Source organism: Rattus norvegicus, chromosome 5, assembly GCF_021556685.1.
Source record: "Rattus norvegicus strain SHRSP/BbbUtx chromosome 5, alternate assembly SHRSP_T2T, whole genome shotgun sequence".
Classification (NCBI taxonomy): Eukaryota; Metazoa; Chordata; class Mammalia; order Rodentia; family Muridae; genus Rattus; species Rattus norvegicus.
Genome location: NC_141538.1, coordinates 66,792,028 through 66,812,845, shown reverse-complemented (window position 1 = coordinate 66,812,845; position 20,818 = coordinate 66,792,028). Strand labels below are relative to the sequence as shown.

The 20,818-nt window shown below is 50.5% G+C and overlaps 1 protein-coding gene and 1 long non-coding RNA gene across 2 annotated transcripts in view; one reads left to right on the top strand and one right to left on the bottom strand.

Moving 5' to 3' along the window:
- The window catches only part of Col15a1 (collagen type XV alpha 1 chain), a 105,054-nt gene that overhangs the window by 63,515 nt on the left and 20,721 nt on the right, over positions 1-20,818 (bottom strand). Inside the window, 2 exon segments of the mRNA NM_001100535.2 lie at positions 1,497-1,571; positions 3,245-3,792. Of these exon segments, the coding sequence (NP_001094005.1) occupies positions 1,497-1,571; positions 3,245-3,792 (623 nt within the window).
- On the top strand, positions 1,354-20,384 carry LOC148005777 (uncharacterized). The gene is made up of 3 exons (XR_015620206.1): positions 1,354-5,823; positions 14,826-14,913; positions 18,966-20,384. It is a non-coding gene; the product is annotated as an uncharacterized LOC148005777 (long non-coding RNA).

The window sequence follows — 20,818 nt, the reverse complement described above, 5'->3', positions numbered from 1 at the left end:
TGTGTGTGTATGTGTATACATTTGCATGTATGTGTATATGAATATATATAGACATGTACATGTGTATATGAGTATGCACATATGTATATGTGTATGTGTGTCTGTTTGGCTGCATCTGTGGTATGCATGCTTGTATGTGCACATACACACATATGTATGTGAAACACGCATATATATGTTTGTGTGGTATGCATGCATACATGAATGTACATATGAATATATGTATTGTGGTGTTTGTGCCTCGTGTGTGTGTGTGTGTGTGTGTGTGTGTGCATGCATGTATGCAAACATGGTATCAGAGACAGGGTGGGAAAGTCAGCGTGCATGGTTGGTTAATCTATTTCTATCCATATTGCTATGCTACAATCTGTTACTTCACCTTCCAACCATGTGCAGGCTCCCTTTCCTCCTGGTTTGTGCAAGGTGCTCCCTGGAGCCCACTCAGGGAGCACTCATCCAAGGTGGCTTCCTACTGTTGCCTAACATCAGAGCTAGCCCCCCTGGGTCAGCCCAGGAGCCTGTGCTGTGGCTCTGCAATGGATTCCATGTTCTGAGACCTCTGGGATATTTATACTTCAGCTAGAATGCAGAGCAGAGACAAATATTTGACAACTTGCTCATTCCGTCTCCCAGCTCTCTTGAATGGCACTGGCTCAGGAGTCCAGAAATTCAAACAGCCCCAAGTGCTACCTCTGGTGTACGGAATTTTTTTTTAATGCTAAACTAATGAAACCGACTTCCAATGTGTTCAGAAGTTGACATCACTTAAAGAGCAACAGTCACAGAAAACACCACTCGGCCTGCATCTGGCTTTGGCACGATGCTCCGTCTGCCTGGAAGAACCTTCAGACAGTGCCTCTCCCTCACTGGCTTCCAGCTCCCCCTCCTGCCCCTCTGCTCCCTGACCTGCTGAGCTGGGCCTGAGGCTCTCTCTCTCACTGAGTTGTGTCTCCAAGTATGTGTCAGAGGTTGGAGGAGGGGGCAGCTCCTGAAGTACATACGCTTACCCCAGCCTACACCAGGCTGTCACTACCAGCAAATCCTGGAGAGAAGGAAGGAGCCATCTTTCCTCCCCAGCCCCCACCCCACCCCCCAACTTAGGAATGGATTCACTTGCCAAGCATAAAATGAACCTAAATTTAGGTTCATTTTTATAGGACTTTACACCCAGAATATCTTAGCATTTTAGCTCTGATTTTAGAATCCTGACACCCTTCTTGGCAGGAAGTCTGGAAACCAGGCCATTGACTGCCCCAGCCACAGGAACACCTTATAAGACACAGCCCCCACTCCAAGGCGATGGCTGAAGCGATTTAAAAAGGGAAAGAAAGCCAGAAGCCCAAAATAGGACTTGGGGCAGTGCTGGCCATGATGAGAGGCTTTTAGACTGCATGACGCTGAGGGAGAATTGGATGGGCACCCAGCCTTCCCCCGGCTGACTGGGGGATGGAGGTACGGAGCCCTGGGTGAGATCGGGGTGGGATACAGGGGCTTACCGAGGACTCTTGTGCTTCACACAGCTCCTCAGGGGTCCTGGGGTCTGAATAGATGATGAGCTGTTGTATGGAGCCCTGAGAAAGAAGAGAAATCGGAGTCACCGGTTACATGTGTACACGGTAATGGCCAAGGAAGACGGGACTGTCTCAGTGAGGGGGGACACTGCAAAGAACCAGCATGGGAATGTGCTGTCTATGAAGGTGCCAGGAATTCTGGGCACCCTCCACTCTGGCTCTCCATTCAGGGACTCTCCTTGTTTGCTTCCAAAGAATATGGACCGATCCCCTTTGCATATGTTCAGAACATGGACAGCCATGACAGCCTCCGGACATCTCCAGGGCCCCTGCAGGTCAGCAGCAGGCCTTGAAACCTGCCCCCAAAGCTCAAAACTTCCTTGCTAGACACTCTTGTGATGTGGTGAGCTGCCAGCAGGATCCCCACCCTACTCCTCAGATCTGGAGCTCAGTCTTCAAAGGACACCAACGCCAGTGTGTACACACGTGTAGCATGTACACACAACATCCTCTGTACACACAACCTCAGCTTCCCTGCTGTGCTACAGATAAATTCAATCTCTGCCCTCTAGTGGTGCCTTTTTTCTCTTCTTTTGGTTGGTTGGTTAAGGGGTGTTGGGAGTCTTCTTTTCTTTTCTTTCTTTCTTTTTAATTTTAATTTTTAATTTATTTTTATTTTATGTGAGTGCACTGTAACTGTCTTCAGACACACCAGAAGAAGGCATCAGATCCCATTACAGATGGTTGTGAGCCACCATGTTGTTGTTGGGATTTGAACTCAGGACCTCTGGAAGAGCAGTCAGTGCTCTTAACCGCTGAACCATCTCTCCAGCCCCTAATTTTTAATTTTTAATTTTTATTTTTGGAGACATGTTCTCAGTTTGTAGTTCTGGCTGTCCTGAAACTCACGAGGTGGACCATGGTGGCCCTGAACTCACAGAGATCTGCCTGACTCCGGATTGCTGAAATTCATGCACCACCACACTGGGTTTTGAGATGGAATCTCATTCTGTAGGCTAACAGAACTCACTCTGTATGTAGCTCAGGGTGGCATAGAACTCATGACGCACGGCAACCTGAGTACTGAGATTACAGGTAGGAGTCAGAACTCTGGCCTGTCCTAGTGTGTCTAGGCCCTCTGATAAGTTATTTTCTCTAGAATGTGCTGATTCTAGTAGTGAAGTCGGACCTCTGTTTGTTTTAGGACATACTGTTTAAAAGAAGACAAGAAGTGAGTCCTCATTCAATTGTTCACATTCATCCAGCCTTACAGAAAGAACTTAAACACAATACCATTTACATTCGGACATTAAATCACTTGAGACTAGCAGGCTTGGATTCTAGTGAACAAAGTGGTTCTGACTATTTTCCCAGACAGGCCTGTAATTTACTATGTATCCCAGGCTGCCCTTGAGTTCATGTTCCTCCTGCTTCAGTCTCCTGAGTGCTGAGAGTACAGGATGGACCAAAGAGCCCAACCTCAGGATAGTGGCTTTTATGCCCGCATTCAGTCAGTACAACAGACTCCCTCGTTTACTGCTGCCTAAAGCCTGCAGCCCCAGTTTATCGCAGAGTACTAGGATCACTGGCTTCCGGGCCCAGAGTCCTTCCCACGTGACTTACATGCCTTTTGAGAGCATAAGAATAAAATAATAATAATCATTGCTCCTCCTTAGTGTGTGGGAGTTCATGTATGAACTTCTGTGGCCTGTGGGGAGTGGACTGAAACTCACCGTAAATCTCTCCAGGCCGGTGGCTCCTGCGTTGCCCACAAAGATCCCGGCACTGGGCTCAAAAGTCAACGGCCGGGAAGATCGCTGGAAAAGGACTTGGCTGTGTTCCTCACAGTCCATGAAAAGGACCGCTTCCTCGCCCTGGACGGTCACAGCAAAGCGATTCCACCTGTTAGTCATTACGGGCACCGAGAAAGCAGCAGCCTCCTGGGACACGTGGGAGCCGGGTTCCGTGTAGTAGAGGATAACCCGCTGGCGGCCGTCCTCTACACGGGAAAGCCGCAGGCCCAGGTAGATGACTTTCTGGAAAGCATCAGTAACAGCGAAAAGCACGCCCCCTTGGGCACTACTGGGCTTCACTGCCACACCGATGGCGAAATCCCTGAAGAAGGTCGATGGGATGAGGGTCCTGGCTGGGCGGCCGACATTGGCCCCAGGCCCGAAGCTGTAAGCCGGGAAACCACCATAGCCGGTGACAAAGGACACAGATGAGGGTAATGGGACACCAATGAGCTCTGTGAGGTCCAGGTGGTCCTGAGAGGCTGACCCTGCAAGGGAGGGAGAGAGGCCATGATTCCACTATGCTCGAACAAGGAGGTGGGGGCCACAAGCAGAACTGGATTCCACGGGGATCCACTGAAAGGGGACTTTCTGCATGACAGTTTCTCAAACTTCTGAAACAAGCCCCAGTATTGAAGTGTGGTGTACAGTGTGCACAAAAACACACGAATATAACTGGAAACACCGTTTCAGAAAGCACCTCGTGGTGACTTGAGCGCTGGGTCTTCCACTGTTTTCTCCTTCCGGCTAATTGTTTCTTTTCTCTTGTAAAAATTAAAACCGTGCCCGCAAGGCTCACCAATAGATTGGATTGCCCACTAATGGACAGTGATCTACAGTTTGGAAAAACACAAACTGTTTCTAGAATATACAGTGCCACATTAACTTGGAGATTTCTTTCATTATTAAGAAAGTTGAACCTGGCTGTACTGCTCTGTTTTAAATGAGGCTTCTGTTTACATGCGTCAGAGCATAGGGGTAAAGCAGCACAGAGGAGGCTGTTCTCTGGAGTCCAGCACTACTGAGTTTTGCTTACTAGTGGTAAATACTCATCACCATCATCACCATCACCACCACCATCATCACCACCACCACCATCATCACCACCACCACCATCATCACCACCATCACCACCATCACCACCACCATCACCACCACCACCATCATCAGGGGTGGTGACAGCAGCAACATCACCAGCATCCGCATCCCACCTTTCTCTCTGTACCAGGCAACTCTCTCAGCTCTGCTCACTTCATCCTCACTCGAGCCCCACAAGGTTAGGTACTGTTATTTCTGCTTACTCTGGAGAAAAATCAAGACTGCCACAAGCTAACAAATTTGCAAGAAAGAGTCACATGCGAAATTCAAGGCTAGAGCCCCTGACCTAAGTTTGTGCTATTCACCAGCAGGCTTGGTGGGGTCGATAGACCTGCAGGGAGGTGGCCTGAGAAGGACCCCAGGTCCAACCACTGCCCATGGGCAAAAGCTACAGGCTGCTCCAGTGACTGACACACAGTCCTGAGCTGCTGCAGAAGTGACAGCAATGGGGGGTGAGAGAGGAATACAGGTCTCGGGTGGAATGAACTCACCCAGTGCCACTGAGGCAGAGGACAGGGCTTCAGAGCCATTAAAATGGAGCAGTGGCGGACAGTAGGGCAGATCTCCTAGTGGCCCCTGCTATAGCCATCAGCCAGAGGCCCCTAGTCCATGGCTAAGATTCTCTCTCTATCCCACAAGGAAGCCAAAGGACGACCCAAATGGATGGTTAAGACCATCTTTCCTAGTTAGCTTCAGCCATCAACTTGAAGGAGGCCTCGGATGAAGAGTTCTCTATGACTGAGCTGTGGGAGCCTCTTGTTGAAATTGATGTAGAGGGCAGAATGCACTGGGGGGGGGGGGGTCAGTTCAACGCAGGGCGCCCTGGACTATAAAAGAAAGAAGGCAAACGAGGTTAGGGAGCATTTAGCAGTGCTCCTCTCTGGTTTCTGCTTCAAGCTCCTGCCTTGAGTTCCTGTCCCAACTTCCTTCAGTGACAAATAGCGTTTTGGAAGTGTTAAGGTGGAAGAACCCTTTTCCTCCTCAAGTTGCTTTAGGTCACAACAGAAGAGTAAAGTAGAATACCAAAGCCCTCAGTCAGAAACACTTGAGACACAGCAGCCCTTTCTGTTACATCTACACAATGGTCGATACTCCCTGTGCTGGGCCAGGGCCACCTCTGTCCTTGAGCTCCTAGTCCAGAACACTCGCTGCCATTTGCCATCTGCTGTATTCCTTTGTCCTTGCGTCAGCCCTGGAAATCAACTGCTACTAACCCATTTCATGGATGAAGAACTGAGGCTCAGGACATGAAACCCTGGCCTGAGGACAGGCAGTCAGTGATGGGGAAGATCTGTGAACCACAGTTAGCCTGACTTCCAGTTGACGTGATATCAGAAAGTTCGATGAGAAGAGGGGTTTCCACAATGGTTCTGGGTGAAACTCAGCCGAAGGCAGATCCTGAGCACCAACAGGACCCTGAGGTAAAGGTCGCAGCCACAGGGTTAGCAGTTAGCACATGTGTGCCTGACATGTGTGCGCCCCTGTGTGTGTCTGTATGTACATGTGTATATATGTCTGTGTTTATGTGTGTGTGTGTGGCTGGTATGTACATGTATCTGTGTGTATGTGTCTGTGTATGTCTGTGTGTGTGCATGTGTATGTGTGGTGTGTGTCTGTGAGTGTATATATGTCTGTGTGTGTGTGTGTGTGTGTGTGTGTGTGGTGTGTGGTGTGTGTATATGTGGTGTGAGTGTGTGTGTGCCTGTGTGTGGTGTGTGTTAGTGTGTGCATGTATATGAGTGTGTGTGTGTGTGTGTGTGGTATGTCCATGTCTCTGTGTATATGTGTGTGTGCATGTGCATGTGTGTGTGAGTGTGTGTGTAAGCCAAATATGTGCTTTGGTTCTATAGAAAGTATAAGGAGTAATGTGGAGACTCATCGAAATGTCAAAATGGCAAATGCTATGCATATTCACTCACAGTGGGAGACACACATGAGCTGGGGAGGTGGCTCAGTCAGCAGTGGTTACTATGGAAATCCGAGGACCCGAACCTGGATCCCCAGCCTCCATTTAAAAACACGGCTGTGTCCCCGGTGCTAGGTAGGCAGAGACAAGAGAATGCCCAAAGCTTGCTGCCAACTCGCCAGTCTAGACAGACTGAATCTGTGAGTTCCAGATTCAGTGAGAGACTGAGGAAGTCGCTCAACCTGACTTCTGACTTCCAAGTGAAACTCTCCCCCTGCTCCACACGCAGATACACAGACACACAGACACACAGACACATAGACACACAAATACATATGCATACATACACACACACACATAGACACATACACATAGACATACACACATACACACACAGATACACACACATCTACTGCACACATGTCCATGTGTTCATATACACAAGTAAATGTTTAAAAGAAAACCACGAGTCACCACACAGGATTATTGAGGTGATTAAATGGCACAGTGTGGGATGCTGGCGCAGGGCTTGTGAGCAGTAAATGGGGTGACCCTTCACCCCTGCCTTCCCCATCACTGTTATTGGACTTTCAGTCTTGGAGGGGATATAAGCTCCACCTGAGTGTGTTAACTCCTGCCATTCTGGCGTGGGACCACTAGCGAAAAGTAGGCATTGAACACCTGAGTGGTGTGCCTTCCCCTTGAAACATGCTGCTCTAAATGCACACTGGACATCAAAGACCCGATTTGGAAAAACAAATCCAGTGTAACATAGATAATTAATTTTCATATTGGTCATGATTTCAAATGATCATTTGGAAGCTTGAGGGTTAAATGTTATTTCATCTCAATTATTTTTAGCTGAGCCTGGTGTATATTTCCAGTTACACAGGAGACTGAAGCAAGCAAGATATAAGTCTGATGTCTGCTGTGGTTACATCATGAGTTCAAACCCATCCTGGGTAATTTAATAAGACCCTGTTTCAAAAGCAAACAGAAGGAAGGATTGGGTGGCTGTGCCTGTGGTGCACACCTTTAGTCCCAGCACTCGGAAGGCAGAGGGAGGCGGATCTCTGAGTTTGAGGCCAGCCTGGTCTACAGAGTGAGTTCCAGGATAGCCAGGGCTACACAGAGAAACCCTGCCTCAGAAAGCAGAAGAGAGAAGGAGAGGGAGAAGAGCGGAGAAAGGGTTAAAATTCCCTGGTTCAGCACTTGTCTAACGCACAAGGCCCTCAGGATCCACTCTCTGTCCCAGTCCCGGTATGGAAAAAATAGAATGAAAGGAGAGCGGGCAGAAGCCGCCCGTGACCAGCACCCCTCTTCAGAAAAGAGCCACCCACCGGCTCTGCTGACCCTCTCCAGGCCACTTCCTCAGCCCAGGCCCCAGGGGACACCAGTGTCACCATTCCTGTCCATTTGTCTTCATTTACTATGTAAGCCTTGCCTGTAACAGAGTGCAGAGCTACCAAGGATGCCCCCAACCCTCACACAAACACTGGCACGCTGCCTTCGGCCGTCCCTCGAGTCCTTCCCCACTCTCCCCACAATGTCGTCACTTTTGGATTAGTCCTCGCTGAAGCTGTGGTCCTGCTCTTACCACAGTAGCATGGGGTGGATGAGAAGCAGTGAGCAGCTTCTCTGGCAATGGAGAGGAAGGTTTATGTGACTTCCAGACCAATTTGCTACAGGCTCCGCTATCCTTACCTCCTCTGCTTACGGGTACAGGCCATCCCACTGCACAGATGACAGGCGTCATCTACGGTGGGTGACGTGGGTCTGCTCGCTTACAATCTCACTGGCTGCTGCTAAAGTGCTCTTTGAAGATTCTGTGCCGCCGACCACCCACGGGTGGCCTAGCATTCCCCGTGTTGAGGAGAGGCAGAGAGACTCACTTGAGAGAGGTCCATGACACTCTTCAATTGCAGTGGTATGTATAATCTTTTGAAATCTTTATTTTTATTATTCTTCTAATTACGTGTATGTGTGGTGGGCGTGGGTGTGTGAGTGCAGGTCAGAGGTGTCAGATGCCCTGGAGCTGGGGTTACAGGTTGAGTGCACTGCCTCGAATTCAGGTCTTCTGGAAAAGTACACGTGGCCTTCTCAACCACTGAGCCATCCCTCCAGATCCCATATATTTAATTTTAATATTGGTTCCAAGGACGTGTTCACTGTACTGTTGTTGTTGTTGTTGTTGTTGTTGTTGTTGTTGTTGTTGTTGTTGTTGTTGTTGTTGTAAAGGGTTTCACTAGGTAGACCTGGCTGGCCTGGTGATCCACTGTAGACCAGGGTGGCCCCAAAGTCACTGGGGAGATCTGCCTGCCTCTGCTCCCCAGTGCCAGGATTAATAGTGTGTGCCACTGTGTTGTGATGACAATTGTTCTTCAGAACATACTTCGTTGGAGGCACTTCGCAACTTTTATGAAAACGACCACCCTCTTCAACTAAAGAGAAAATCGGATCACATAGAGTCCTTGCTTAGAAATCTTCTATGGCCATTCTGTGGTCCCCAGGGTCAGGCTGCCAACCAGAGACTTGAGAGACCTTTATTGTCTGGGCCCGGCCATGCTCCCCTACTCTCCTAAGATAATCTACAGTGGCCCCTAGAGTGCTCCTCTGCTGACACAGACCTACCTCTACCCCAAATGCCTCCCCTATGTTACTCACTCCATCCACCCAATTACCTTTCAGAATAACTCCTGCTGCTCCTCCTGCTCCTTCTCCTCCTCTTCCTCCTCCCCCTGCACCTCCTTCTGGTCCTCCTAATCCTCCTGGTCCTCCTCCAATTCCTCCTGCTCCCCCTGTTCCTCCTGCTTCTCCTCCTCCTCCTCATCCTCCTGTTCCTCCTCCTCCTCCTGTTCTTCCTTTTTCACCTGCTCCTCCTGTTCCTCCTGCTCCTCCCACTCCTCCTGCTCCTCCTGCTCCTCCCACTCCTCCTGCTCCTCCTCCTGTGCCTCCTGCTCCTCCTCCTGTGCCTCCTGCTCCTCCCACTCCTCCTGCTCCTCCTCCTCCTCCTGTGCTTCCTGCTCCTCCTCCTGCTCCTCCTCCTGTTCCTGCTCCTCCTCCTGTTCCTGCTCCTCCTCCTGTTCCTGCTCCTCCTCCTGCTCCTCCTCCTGCTCCTCCTCCTACTCCTCCTCCTGCTCCTCCTCCTGCTCCTCCTCCTGTGCCTCCTGTTCCTCCTGCTCCTCCTCCTACTCCTCCTCCTGTGCCTCCTGTTCCTCCTGCTCCTCCTCCTGTTCCTGCTCCTCCTGCTCCTCCTCCTGTGCCTCCTGCTCCTCCTGCTCCTCCTCCTGTTCCTGCTCCTCCTGCTCCTCCTCCTGTTCCTGCTCCTCCTCCTGCTCCTCCTCCTGCTCCTCCTCCTGCTCCTCCTCCTGCTCCTCCTCCTGTGCCTCCTGTGCCTCCTGTTCCTCCTGCTCCTCCTCCTGTGCCTCCTGTTCCTCCTGCTCCTCCTCCTGTGCCTCCTGTTCCTCCTGCTCCTCCTCCTGCTCCTCCTCCTGTGCCTCCTGTTCCTCCTGCTCCTCCTCCTGCTCTTCCTCCTGTGCCTCCTGGGCCTCCTGTTCCTCCTGCTCCTTCTCCTGCTCCTCCTCCTGCTCCTCCTCCTGTGCCTCCTGTGCCTCCTGCTCCTCCTGCTCCTCCTCCTGTTCCTGCTCCTCCTGCTCCTCATCCTGTTCCTCCTCCTCCTGCTCCTCCTCAAGACTCAGTCCAGGCCTCCCTCCCCTGTAGCCATTTCCCCCTCACTGCCCATAAGCTCTTCTTGATGGAACTGCATGACTCCTGCATGCACACTGGGGTCACTATCTCAGCCCCTTCCCCATGTCATCATTGGCTGCTTGTTTGTACCCCCAGTGAATGATGGGGACAAGGATTTCACCATTCATGGTTCCCAGGACCCAGGCCAGTGAGGAGGAGTGCAAAAAATGAACAAATAAATGAGCCAGTAGAAGGACAGAAGGGCGATGGATGGAAGGGAGGGCGGAAACTCCTAACCTCCTCATTTTAAAGAACACAAAGCCAGGGTTAATAGAGGGAAAGGGTCCCATGGTCACGAACCCAGACTTAATCCTCAACTGAAAGCTCTCCTCTCCAGTTTGCAGCCAGCTTTCAAACAGACAGACATCATTCAAAGTAATTTTAGTTTGAGGCTTAAACCCCACAAGGTGTAGGTTAAAAGAACAATAAATCTGGTTAAATGTAACTAGACAAAGAAAAGGCTCACAATAGTGATTTCATAATTTAAGGACATAAATCTGGTTAAATTCGACTACAAAGAAATAAAAATCTGAGGGCCAAAACATATTTTTTTTAAATCATCATAATATTAATCCTCGAGATGTCAGCTTAAAAACCAAGAGCCGACAGGAAGAGCAGAATCATGATGTCACAGACACCGAGCCCGCTCCTTTAACATGCAAAGCAGATGGGTAAGGCGCAAGTCAGCAGGAAGATGGGTGAAGACCAGGAAGATCTATCTACAGCAGAGACAACAAAGCGGCTCCGATCTGAGGATATGGGAAATGTCTGACCTCATAAAGAAGGAAGTGCAGAGCTGCAAGACAAACCCATCCTCCTCGTCAGATTGGCAGCGATCAGAACGTTGGCTAATCAAAAATGCTGGCAAGGGGCTGAGGCAGCACGAGGCCTCTCCTGCTCTGCTGGTGAAATCCATGGGATGCAATCCGACACCTTTCAAAAGTACCGATGCACATGCATTCTTTGACCCCGTATAAATGATAAAATACATTCACACAAGGGAATTCAACGTGTCCTCCCAAAGGATATGAGCCCTTAGGTGATGATTTGAGCAACAACCAGAATTCAGCCGGTAAAAAGAGTTAAGGCGCAGGATGATTATCAGCAGGAAGTGCCTGGGTTAACACAGCAAAGACATTAGCACGCAAAGGGTTTTGAAGCCCATAGTTATGTTCTATATACACTGCTGACCAGCAATGAGCTACATGTGTAAGGTAGCCCAAGACAGGGTGCTGTCTAGGGGCTTCAAAGCTCTTAGTTCAAGTATACACATCAGGTTCCTACATGTATTATCAATGCATATATTAGAATATATTAGGATCTCTCCAGAAGGAGGCTCAAGAAACCGGGGCTAGAAATTGTGTCCAGGGAAGGGAGACAAGAGGATATGCCTCTTCACTGGATACCTTTATATTACACCATTCGCCTGGTGTGGAAAATAAAGGTATTCTTAACTCCTTGAATCTGTTTTTAGAAATTTAATGCCAGGTGCTGCACATATACCTTTAATCTTGGCATTTAGGAGGCAGAGGCAGGGGAATTTCTATGCGTTTTGAGGGCAGTCTGTCTACATCATGAGTTCCAGGATAGGCAGGATTACATAGAGAGACCCTGTCTTAGAGAGAGAAGGGGTGGGGGGAGAAGGAAACTTAACTACATGCTTTTTCATTGGGATGTAGCCATCTTTGTAAGAAAGAAACAGGGGAGAAGGGAGAAGAGCTCACTCAGGTTTCCTCCCTCCCTACCACAGCTCTAGATAAAAGACCAAGCCCAAAGTTCTTTGTTTCATCCACCCATCCCCTCTCTCTTCTACTAGGAGGAGGGGAAGCTTTCTGGTGGGATGTTACTGCATCTGCAGAAGTTGTGATGCCGTTAGGATAACTGGACTGGCTCATATCCAGTGCTCTAGAGTTCGGGGATCACATGAGGGCACTTCTAGACTCCTTATGGCCATCTCACAAATTCCTACATCCAGGTATCTGTTTGAAAATGTTTTCATAATTCTATCAAATGGAACTGATGGAGAGGAGGAAGAGACATAGTCATGAGGCCTAGCAGCAGAATCTGGGGCGACCCAGACTCCAAATCACAAGTCCCCAAGATGCCAGCTACCTAGCCTTTCCAGGCACCATGGTGGGCCAGCAGTCGAAGGGGAGATGAAGAGGAAGCAGGCTGCAGTGGGAGACGCCTTTAACTTTGGTCAGAGCTGGGATCCCCTCCAGCCTCTACCCTCTACCAAACGTGCAGCCTTTGCGTAGATGACCAGGTTGACACTGGGCCGTCCTGCCTACTTCCTTTAGGGAGATCCTATGGGGGTATGACAAGTAATCCAAGTTGTCAGCAAAGCTCGAAAGGCATAAAGTTAGCAAAAGCTGCAGGCTGCAGAATCTCTCCAGCCACCCTCTCCGCTCACAGCCTCATCCTAAGGTCTCAGACCCGCAAGAGAAGACAAGTGTGCAGGCGCTGGGCCACAGGCCCTGTTTCCATTGACTCCGCCTCAGAAAGAGAGCCACAGAGTCTGCTGCAAGCCCTGGTCCTCAGCCCTGCTCTCAGCAGCCCCGCCTTCCTCCACACGCATGGTCCCATGGCGTGGTATGGCGGGGAACGACCCCTGGCCTGGAGTGACCCATGCTCAGGGCTGGGCCTGTGCCTGCTGGCTCATTTATCCCTGGCTTCCAGCGGAAAGGCCACCTGCTTGGGCAGCCACGAGGGGCGGGAAGGAGGAGCCTGGGAGCCAAGAGAAACAGGCTCAGCAATTTGGTCCATGACTTGTCCTGGGATGGCTTTGTGCTGGGGGCAAGGGAGAGAAAAAGGTCACAGCTGCTGGGAAGATATCTCTCCATCTTGGAGGGACAGGCCTGGAAGTCTGGGAACACTGCTGGTGGGGGCTGCTAATAGGACTCTCTGGACTGGGGTCATTGAAGTAGCTCATACTTCTCCACAGATCTTAACATTTATCACAGGGCAGCTTCATGTGTTGAGCAAAACTGTGTATCTAGAACATTCAGCATACACTTCTCTTACTATTATAATTACCTTGTTATTTTTCCATATAGTTCTTACACTCGCGGTCAAACTGGCATGAACGGGTCCCATCCGTGCGTGCGTGTGTGTGTGTGTGTGTGTGTGTGTGTGTGTGTGTCTCTCTCTGTCTCTCTCTCTCTGTGTCTCTCTCTGTGTCTCTCTCTCTCTCTCTCTCTCTCTCTCTGTGTGTGTGTGTGTGTGTGTGTCTCTGTCTCTCTCTCTCTGTGTCTCTCTCTGTCTCTCTCTCTCTCTCTCTCTCTCTCTGTGTGTGTGTGTGTGTGTGTGTGTGTGTGTGTGTGTGTGTACACATTTGAATGGATGAATATGCAGATGCTGGAGTCGACCTGTCATTCCTCAGAAACTATTGAAGCTGGGTTTCCCACTGGCCTGGGGCTTGCTGAATTGGCTAAGATGGGGTTGCTGGCTAAACCCACATCCAGGCTCTGAGTCTGAAGTCCTAATGAACGTCAGTGCAGCCAGCCTCCAGCCTCACACCCTACAACCACCTGCATGCTCATCCATCATGTAGGCATGCAAACTCCTTCCGTCTCCCAGGGAGCCTCTTTGGAAGTCACACAGCCTCAGAGCAAACAACGAGACAGCAGGCAGGAGAGGTGGGGCTCAAGTTCATGTCCCAGCTGTGCTCATGAGCTAACAGCTTCCTGGCTCTGAGCTCAGTTCCCCTGTCCGCACCGGATTGAACAAGATGAGCCTGTCTGTGTATCGTCGCTGCCCTCAAACACCTCGTGCCGCTGCCTCTAACTTCAGTCTTGCTCCTTTATTCTTTGATGCACAGGACTTGTTTCATGGAGGGAGTGTCGTTCAGATAAAGTCTGTGCCCCACCCCCCATGCTGTGTCTCAAGTGGTGTTGAAGATGTGGAGGGAGCTGAGCCCAGACCCTCCGACATTAAGACGCACACCGTCTAGGAACAGTTAGCAGTTACCTATTCGTTCACACCTCTTTCCAGCTCCAATGCTTCCAATGGCTCCCTGGTTCCTTCAACATTGAGTCGAAATTCCATTCCCGGCACATATGGGGTTTGGGATAGAGCCTAGTGTACGTGAGCCTCTGGATTTATCCTCAGTGGAGTGTGGGGGACACAGAAATTATCCTCTTCTCCCCTCTTCCCTTCCCTCCTCCTTCTCTTCTTTCTTCTTTTCTCATTCTGTTTGCTAAATTACTACTGTTTTTTAAAGGTTTTTTTTATGTGTATTAGAGAGTTTCGCCTGCATTTATATCCGTGTACCATGTGCATACAATTTCTGTGGAGGTCAGAAGAGAACGTCCCATCCGCTGGAACTGGAATGAAAAGTGTCTGTGAGGCACTGTGTGGCTGCTGGGAGGTGAACCCAGGTGCTCTGCCAGAGTAGTAGGTGCTCTTAAGCACGGAGCCATCTCTCTGGCACCGTAATATTTTCTTTTGTGTCTTCTCACCAGCATTTCTAGGCTGGGTCAGTCGCACCCCAACACAAGGAATTCCACTTCTATCGTATGAACAGAGCCCCAGGCATCCCTCCCGTGCACTCACAGGGTTTGGCAGAGCTGGTAGTCTGCAACGTGGCCAGGGGAAAGGAGGACAGACAGAAACGAACTGGGCCTCCTGCCCTTGGAAACTTCAGTGTAGACTCCCCAGTGATTTCAGGGTGGCCCCTCCCCAGGGCATAGGGAGAAGTCATCAGAGGGCTTTAGAAAACTCTAGAGGAAAATCTGAGCAGTCCCCACAGGGTACCACTTTCTTCCCAAGGGTCCGGATGCCAGTTTCCATGGAAACCAGGAAAGACTCCTAACAGTGAAGAAACAAACCGGACTAGTAGGTTCAACATTTGGAGGAGGTAAGAAACAAGTCCCATCACTTCGCCTCCTCTCTGCCACAGACCCCTGGACACCTGTACCTCTTTTTGCCCTTCAGCCTGTATCCCTTTCTGTGCCTTGGGCTGGATCAACCTTTCCATCCGTGGGGACCTGTCTGGGCTTTGGAGCCTGGTGTCCCTAGGGAGCCGTATCTATCTGGCTTTGCAAAGCTCTATCCCACAGATGACCATCTGGGACCTGAGCCCAGGGCTCTTGCTTGTCAGCATTTAAGGCCTCAAGAGACTTAGTTGCTTTCCTCTGGCACCAGGTCAAGGCTGGGCGGTGGAGAAATCCCAAGAGCCTTGTGTAGCACAGCCAGGAACGCTCCACCACTGGGCACAGCAGCGGCCCCTAGTGGCCTCTCACAGACCTGTGTCTTCTTAGAACTCCAGCCCAGGGTCCTAGGAATACTGAGTGCACTTGACTTGAGGAACCAAAGGGAACCCAGATCCCAACCACAGAGATTTGAAAACAGTCCAGGAGCAGAGGTGTGACATCATGCCGTGCTCTGTGACCAGGATGAGCCTAGAACCCACAGGCATAGCTCCCATCCTGTTTTCCAATGTGGATTGCCTGGGGAGGCAAAGATGTTTGGCTGTCCTTCCCACCCATGCAGGAAGCTGACAGAGCACTTGGCTGGTCTTCATTTGTGGTGTGTGTAGTCCCTCAATCAAGGACTCCCTGTGGTGGTTGTAGCCTGGACTAGAGCCAGCAAGCCGTCTAGGGGGTGTGCAGGGTAAGATGGGAGTGACTATCCTTAGGACCCCGTCATGGATCCTCCGGTCCAGAATTCCTTCTACTACCCCTCTAAGGCTGAAGGAGAACCCCTATATCCTCCTTGACACTTCCCAACCCCTCTTAGGATTGTTAATATATTTTGTTCTCAGTTCTGAGTATTGAATCTACATCTTCATAGACGCTAGGCAAACCCTGCATGGCTGGGCCTACCTTTAACCTTCTTTACTTTTTATTTTGAGACATGGTTTCACTAAATTGCTAGAGCAGGCCTTGAACTTGTAAACTCCCCGCCTCAGCCTCCCCATAGCTGAGACCACATACAGGCCTCTGATAACAGACCCATGTAAGACTTTTTCCTGGACATCCATGCAGAAAAGTGACCCCAAGGACCTGGGTGTGGCTTCTCTGGCTCTCACTGTCTGGAAAGAAAAGACGTGAGGAGTTTAACAAGCTACAGATCTCTGACAAAAAAAGCTCCCTTTGTGGGGACAGTCTCCTCCAGTCCATACCTGTCAACGGCCACCTGCTTTCCGCTTGCTCACCTCCACTGTTGGAGAGCTCGCTCCCAGTCAACAGCCATAAGAAAATTCTAAGTCTTCAAGGTTTTTTTCTCATGCTGAGCTAAGCCCATCCTCCCTGTAACTGCCCCACCCCACCAGCTGGCAGAGCTCAGCCCCGTGGGTGACAAAATGTCAACTTCCATACGGTGGTCTCCCAGATGTCACAAGGCTACTAGAAAAGGCACTAGTCTTTAAGACAGCCTCCAATCACCAACCCCACACACAGCTTCAGAAATCTCTTTGCCACTTCCAAGTCTCTGGCTCAATATCTGCAAACTAGAGTCTGGACTAAATGTTTTCCCAAGGCCCCTGCCAGGCCGGAGTGCCTCCAATCCCGCATCCTCCTCCTCTGCCTTCCAGTTTTTCTAACCACCCTAGACAGCAGTTCCCTCAGGCCTGGAAGGAATGACTCCTACAGGGGCCAGGAGAGCAGTTCTCCCCCACAGACTTCCTGGCCTCGCTAGAATTGGGAAGCAATGATACCCTCAATAATGTCATCACATTCTGCCTGTAAGGAAAATCAGCCTCGCCCTGGGGAAACTACAAGGACCCTCTGGTCTCAAGAGGCCCTGGGACCACCTGATTCCCAACAGGAGGGACGTGAACACAGCACCCTCCAGGCCACACGGTGAAGTGCAAGAGGTTCTTAGACAAACCCACCTCCCAAAGCATTTCTTAGAAGAATGTTTTCCTGCCAGGGAAAAGTCCTGGACCCACTTAGAAAGGAGACCTGGCTGGGCGATGATCAAAGACCCCATTTTTCTGAATCACAGAAGAGCATTTTCCTCCAAGTAAACTGAGAACGCCTCTTCCTTTTTCCGGTTTTCATATATAGCGAAAGAATTTTCCCTCTCAATGAACTTACTGTGTGAGCACTCCCTCAAGCGTCTCTCTCTCTCTCTCTCTCTCTCTCTCTCTCTCTCTCTCTCTCTCTCTCTCTCCCCGTCCCTCCCTCCCTTTCTCCTTCTCTCCTCTGCTCTAGGCCTCCCTCTCCCTCCCTCTTTCCTCTCCTCCTTTCTGTTCTACTCCATAGAGAGGATGGTTAGTAAGGGTCTAGGATCTGGGGTTGAGGGCTACAGTTTGTTTCTCAGGAAGGCAGCAGAAGTTACCTGTCCAGGGGTAACTCTCCAGTCTCCCAGTCATCCCCTTGCCTGTTCCTCCTGTAACAGTATAGCAAGGTGGGAGTACTCTCTCTCAGTTCTCAGGGAGAGATTCCTAGACAGCGAGGGAACGGCTCACTCAGTACAGGATCAGTAAGCAATGAGATTGGAAGAGGGTCCTGCCTGCAGCATCCCTCTGCCTCCACAGCTCTCATGGAGTTTCCCATGAAGCACTGCCTATGCTCTCAGCACCTCGCTGTCCTTCCATGGAGCCACCCTCTTCCTATGCACTTGTTGCATCTTCGTGGGCCTCCACATGGCCCACTCCAGCTTACCTCTCAGTCCCCAGAGCAAAGCCTTAACAAAGGCGACCTGTGAATGGACTGACTAGAATCAATGCTACCCATGGCCCTTTGCTATGGGCTTGCACCATGCCCAGAACTCCTCAACAGTTTGCAAGTTCCTCCTCATGTTGACACAAGGTGGAAGGTGCTGTTAGACCCACTTCACATCTAGAAAGCAGGATATACATGGCAGGGTGACAAGGGCTGGTGCTTGTCCTTAGGATCTGGCCTAAGTGTGTGGGATGCCCTGTTGGTGGTAACAGCCATAGGCCAGTTTCAACATCAGATAGATTTAGACTGGGTCCTGAGTCTGCCACTAGCTACTCAGGTGGCTATGGGCTAGCCACTTGGCCTCTCTGAGCTGAGGCCTTCTGATTTGTATAGTGTAGACATGATGGACCCTGGCTGAGAATATGAGATCCGTCACTCAGTGAGCATTGAGCTAAACACGGGGCCTGGCATGCATGGATCACTTGGGTTATAGTCAGAGGCCTAGATAAGTTGATTTCTTCTTGACCTCTGCTCCCCCCCACCTCCACCCCCCCCCAGATCAACATGCCATGTCCCAGATTAGCCTCACAAGCATCTTACATCTCTGAGCCACAAAGGAAAGAATGTGATTGGCTAAATAGAGCCAGAAAGAAACAATCTGCAGAAATCAATGGGGCTCGCAGAGCTTCACTCCTCGTTCTGGGACTGGGCTTTCTCACCTCATTCCTCATTCTGGGACTCACCTCACCTAGCATGCACATGTGTACACACACACACACACACACACACACACACACACACACAGGGGGGAGGGGGAGGGAACCAGCCTCCCCACAAGATCCACATCTGAGCCTCAGCAAGTGAGCTGGGCTCTGCAGTGTGAGCCTTTGCAACCTCCCTTCACCTGCCTTCCCACACCTGATGCGGGACCTGAATGTGCTGTCACCTCAGAGACTGTGGGAAGAGTGGCAAGTGCACCAGTGCTGCCCAGGGCACCAGGGAAGAGCTTGCAGTCAATTCTCTTAGTGTGGGGACTTTGCTTTCCATTTGGGGGAACAAAGGCTCTTTGAATGTGAGCAGGGCCTTGACTCCTGAAGATGACATCAGCTACAGTGAGTCACCATCCCTCCCCACAGGCTGCTCTGCAGGGCTCAGCTTGGGACTCCAGGGGCAAAACAGCTCAGAGGAGAAGGGCTCTGGACATCTTAATTTCACATTCCTGGCATCTACAACTGCACGGTGATAAATTATTGATGTTTTAGCGGACTCACTTTGTGGCGTTTTGTTCACCGCTCTCTAGGTATCTCGAATATTTCCTGATGCACGCCAGCACCATTCCACAGTCAATACTCCCAAGAATCCAGCGAAGAGCTATTACAGTGAACCCTGCTCTTCTCACACAGAGATGGAGGCACAGAAGGACGCAGCCACACAAGGAAGAGTCTGGACCTTTATGGCCCGGTTCAGACCCCATAGCCCATCTGCTTTCCCAGGACATTAGAGGGTCTCCACGTGTGACATCTGGACTGGTAGCATCTGGGACCTTACCGGATCTCAGGATCCACACCAAACACCACGGATTTTGGGGCAGAGCCCTGAATGTCATGCATTTACCACAAAGGGTTTATAGTTCACACTTGAATTTGAAGCTTGCTCTGCTGTGGTGGCCTACATCCAGTCTTGGAGTCACGGAGCAGTCAGCAAGCAGGGTAGGAGTCTGCTGCATGGCCAGAGACCCAAACTCAGAGTGCAGGGGTAAGAATCCAGCTGCTGCCCCTAAGAGCACTACAGGAAGTGCCCTAGGACTACATGGGAAAGCTGAGCCTTCCCTGTAACACAGGAGCTTAGTTAGCAGCTGAGTGGCTGCCCAGTCAGGCTGTGTGTATGAATCGCCAGATTTTACGGGTAGGAAGTAGTCTGTCCCAGGGCCAGGGGGAAGGTGCCACCTGCTCCCCACTGATGAGAAGGATGATGACTGGTAAGAAGATTATGGAGGGATGTCTCTGGAGGTATGTGGGTAGATCCCTGGAGGGTAGTCTCTGGAGGGGCTTGGCAGATCCAGGCACTGTTGGGCAAGGGTTATGTAGCCGGCTGCAAGGGGCTGGTATTGCTCTATGGAAGGATGTCCAGTCTAGAGCAGAACAGACTCATTCCTCCCAAGGTGAAGGAAGCACCTGGTTCCTCAGCTTCGTCCCAGTCTTGCGCCACATACAGTTAGAGATGGACAGACATCCAGGAGAAGCTACTCCAGCTTCAACAGGAAGTAGGCTTGTAGCCCGCTATTCTTCCTATTCTTCTGTTCATTCACAGATATATCACCCCAGGTCCCAGGGGCAACTCTCTCCCCCTGCCTGGTCTCCCAGAAGCCCCAGCTTTTTACTACTGTTACCATCTGTTCACTTGTCTGTGTCTCCCACTGGCCTGTAGGTGCTGTAGGGGACAGGTGAAATCTGTCTCTCCTCTAAAGCCTCCAGACTCCCCCTACAGCTTCTGGACACGGGGTATTGCCTGAGACTTGGCAAAAGTCAAACAGTTGGTGGATGAATACATGAATGAATGGATGGATGGATGGATGGATGGATGGATGGATGGATGGATGCATGAATGAACGAATAATGAATAAGTGAACCAGCTTAGTGGATTCTGGACAAGAATAACTATATGCCTACCTTAGCCACTGTATATTTGATATCATTGATCATAAAGAATTCTTTTAAAAGCCAATCTTTGCTCACCAATACCAATATTTAGTTAATATGTACTTTCGAACCCCACCCTCGTCTGACCCCCGCTGCCTAGACATAATACAGTAATTATTAATATCACCTCAATAGCCACACAGAGGCTCACTGTTGACTCGCCGAGGTCTGCAATCTCACATTCTCAGTTGGCCCTTAAGCAGGAAGACTTGGAAAATGTAGCCTTCTGCAAGATGGCTGCCCAGGGCTCTCATCCAGCTGGGCTGGGAGTGCCTCTGAGACACATTGGCTTCTCAGACTTCAGATGAAATTCCAGCCGCCTCCACCTTCCCTCTCTTTGGAACAATGTTCTGGGTGGGACTTGTGAATAACAGATGCTTCCCTTCTCTGTGCCTTGGTTAGGGAGGGTGCTTGTGGCCCATCCTGGGGCTGGACATCAGCTCAGGCAACTGGG